Genomic DNA, 2085 nt, shown 5'->3' on the forward strand with positions numbered 1-2085 from the left:
TTGGCAAGCGCCACATCGCCAAATGTGAGTGTGAACCACACGGACATAGAAAAATAAAAATGTTGAAGAAATTTAATAGCGTTTAGTTTAAGAAAGTTACTTGAAAGTTGCATGATTTTCTTCAAAGCGTATGCAACTTCATATTAAATTTTTTAGTTATTCTTCTCATATAAAGTTTGCACATTTTTCCCTTCTTTTTTTCATTTTCAGTCTGAACTGGATGTGCTGGAGCCCACTCAGGGTATGCCACTCGAGGTGGCCGTCTCCTTTCTGCAACGTCTCGTCAATATGGCGGATGTACTAATCTTTGCTACTTCGTTGAATTTCGGCGAACTCGAAGCGGAGAAGAATATGTCCAGCGGTGGTATATTGCGTCAATGTTTGCGTCTGGTGTGCACGTGTGCAGTGCGCAATTGTTTGGAGTGTAAGGAGCGTACACGCTACAATGTAGGGGCAATGGCGCGTGATGTGCCCGGTGCAGCGCATCTACAGGCGCTTATACGTGGCGCACAAGCATCACCCAAGGTGAGTGAGTGTAAAGAAATGAATATTTCAGTTGGCAGGCAAAAAAAAAACGGAAAAACCAAAACTATGAAATAAAATATATAACGGTACATTATAAAGAAAGAGACTGCACCTACATAGTACATATGAAAGAGCTTCTTCTTCATTTTCCTAGCACTACATGTGGTAGTGGTAGTGGTAACGTGCTTGCTTTGCCTATCTTAGCTTAGCTTCAACAACAGCAGTCAATTGCTCTGCAGCTCTTGTCTTGGCTTTATAGCATTCAAGTGCCACACTTAAAGTGCACTTTGCTGCGGTTTACTCACTTCTAAATGCTTACTCGCATGTACACATACATGCATGTATACATGTACGCTATGCATTTAGTAGTGTGTGCAAAGGTAATGCTTACATGGGCACGAGTATGTAATGTAAGTACTTTAGCAGTTACCTCTAGCCGTCTACTTGCATACATATGAACACGTACAGTGGCGAAAATGTAAATAGGGAAGAGACATTTTAGCATTATTTGGCTTACCCTTTTCGTTTGTTTAATTTTGTATTACTTTTTCAAATGTTTTTAATTAAAAAGCACCAAATTTTGATGAAACCTTGTCGAATTTCGCTAATTTTTGTACAAAGTTTGAAATTTTGATTTACATGGTTTTTTGTAGACAGTAAGCTATATTTTCGTAGTAAAGTAATAAAAAAAAATTTAAATTAAGAATAACAGCCAAAACTTGCCAAAATGTCCCTTCCTTATTTACAATGTCGCCATCGTAGGTATGTATACATGCATACATACATATGTGCTGCCAAAGCTGATGGCTCACTTTTGCATATATGCATACATACATACATATATGAATGTGGCATTTTGATAAAACAACTTATCTCGAGTTAAGTCACTTCCTCTTTAAAGCAATATTTGATTGCGCTTCCAAACAATATTTCAACTACTAAATAGCCAAAGGTGCAGTTTAAAATGGCCGTTTGATGGAAGCTTTGTAAAGGCAAGCGTATTACTTTTTTACCCAAAGTACAAATTTCTAAAGCCACTTAAGTTATTTGTCAAAATGCCAGAGTTATGTATATATGTATGTACATTTGTAGCACTTTAGAATGCCTTTGTCAGTGACTGCTATCAAATGCTATCCAGCAGCAGCTGCAGTTAAATACTTCACATATCCTTTCTTAATGACTAGCCTCTTGGCATTTTGCCGCATCATTGTCCGCTCCTACCTCATTTTTTCCTTGTATCATAGCGTTGTTTTTATTTTCAGAATATTGTTGAGTCAATAACAGGTCAATTATCCCCAGTCAAGGATCCTGAGAAGCTTCTGCAGGATATGGATGTCAATCGTTTGCGTGCCGTTATCTATCGGGATGTGGTAAGTGTTGAATAGTTTAAGATTTTGAATGTAAGATGACATTTAAAAGACAGTGGCGGCCACGTAATAAGGGACACGACTTTTTTATAAGTTTTGACAGTTTATTATTTTTTGTTATTTGTCTTTTTACAAAAAATGCATACTATAAGTATGGATATGTAATTCATACTACAATGAAAACCATATAACT

At 37.0% G+C, this 2085-nt stretch overlaps 1 protein-coding gene across 1 annotated transcript; it reads left to right on the forward strand.

The window, feature by feature from the left end:
• Positions 1 to 6: 6 nt before the first annotated feature.
• Positions 7 to 1895, forward strand: LOC118732564 (neurobeachin-like; the record flags this gene model as incomplete). The annotated part of the gene is made up of 3 exons (XM_036461695.1): positions 7 to 24; positions 211 to 525; positions 1788 to 1895. Coding segments are annotated over exons 2-3 (390 nt in total), but the record flags the coding sequence as incomplete, so codon positions are not given.
• Between the last annotated feature and the right edge of the window lie 190 nt (positions 1896 to 2085).

The sequence above is a fragment of the Rhagoletis pomonella genome, unplaced genomic scaffold (assembly GCF_013731165.1).
Source record: "Rhagoletis pomonella isolate Grant_MI unplaced genomic scaffold, Rhpom_1.0 Rhpom_scaffold_22383, whole genome shotgun sequence".
In the NCBI taxonomy this organism is placed as follows: domain Eukaryota; kingdom Metazoa; phylum Arthropoda; class Insecta; order Diptera; family Tephritidae; genus Rhagoletis; species Rhagoletis pomonella.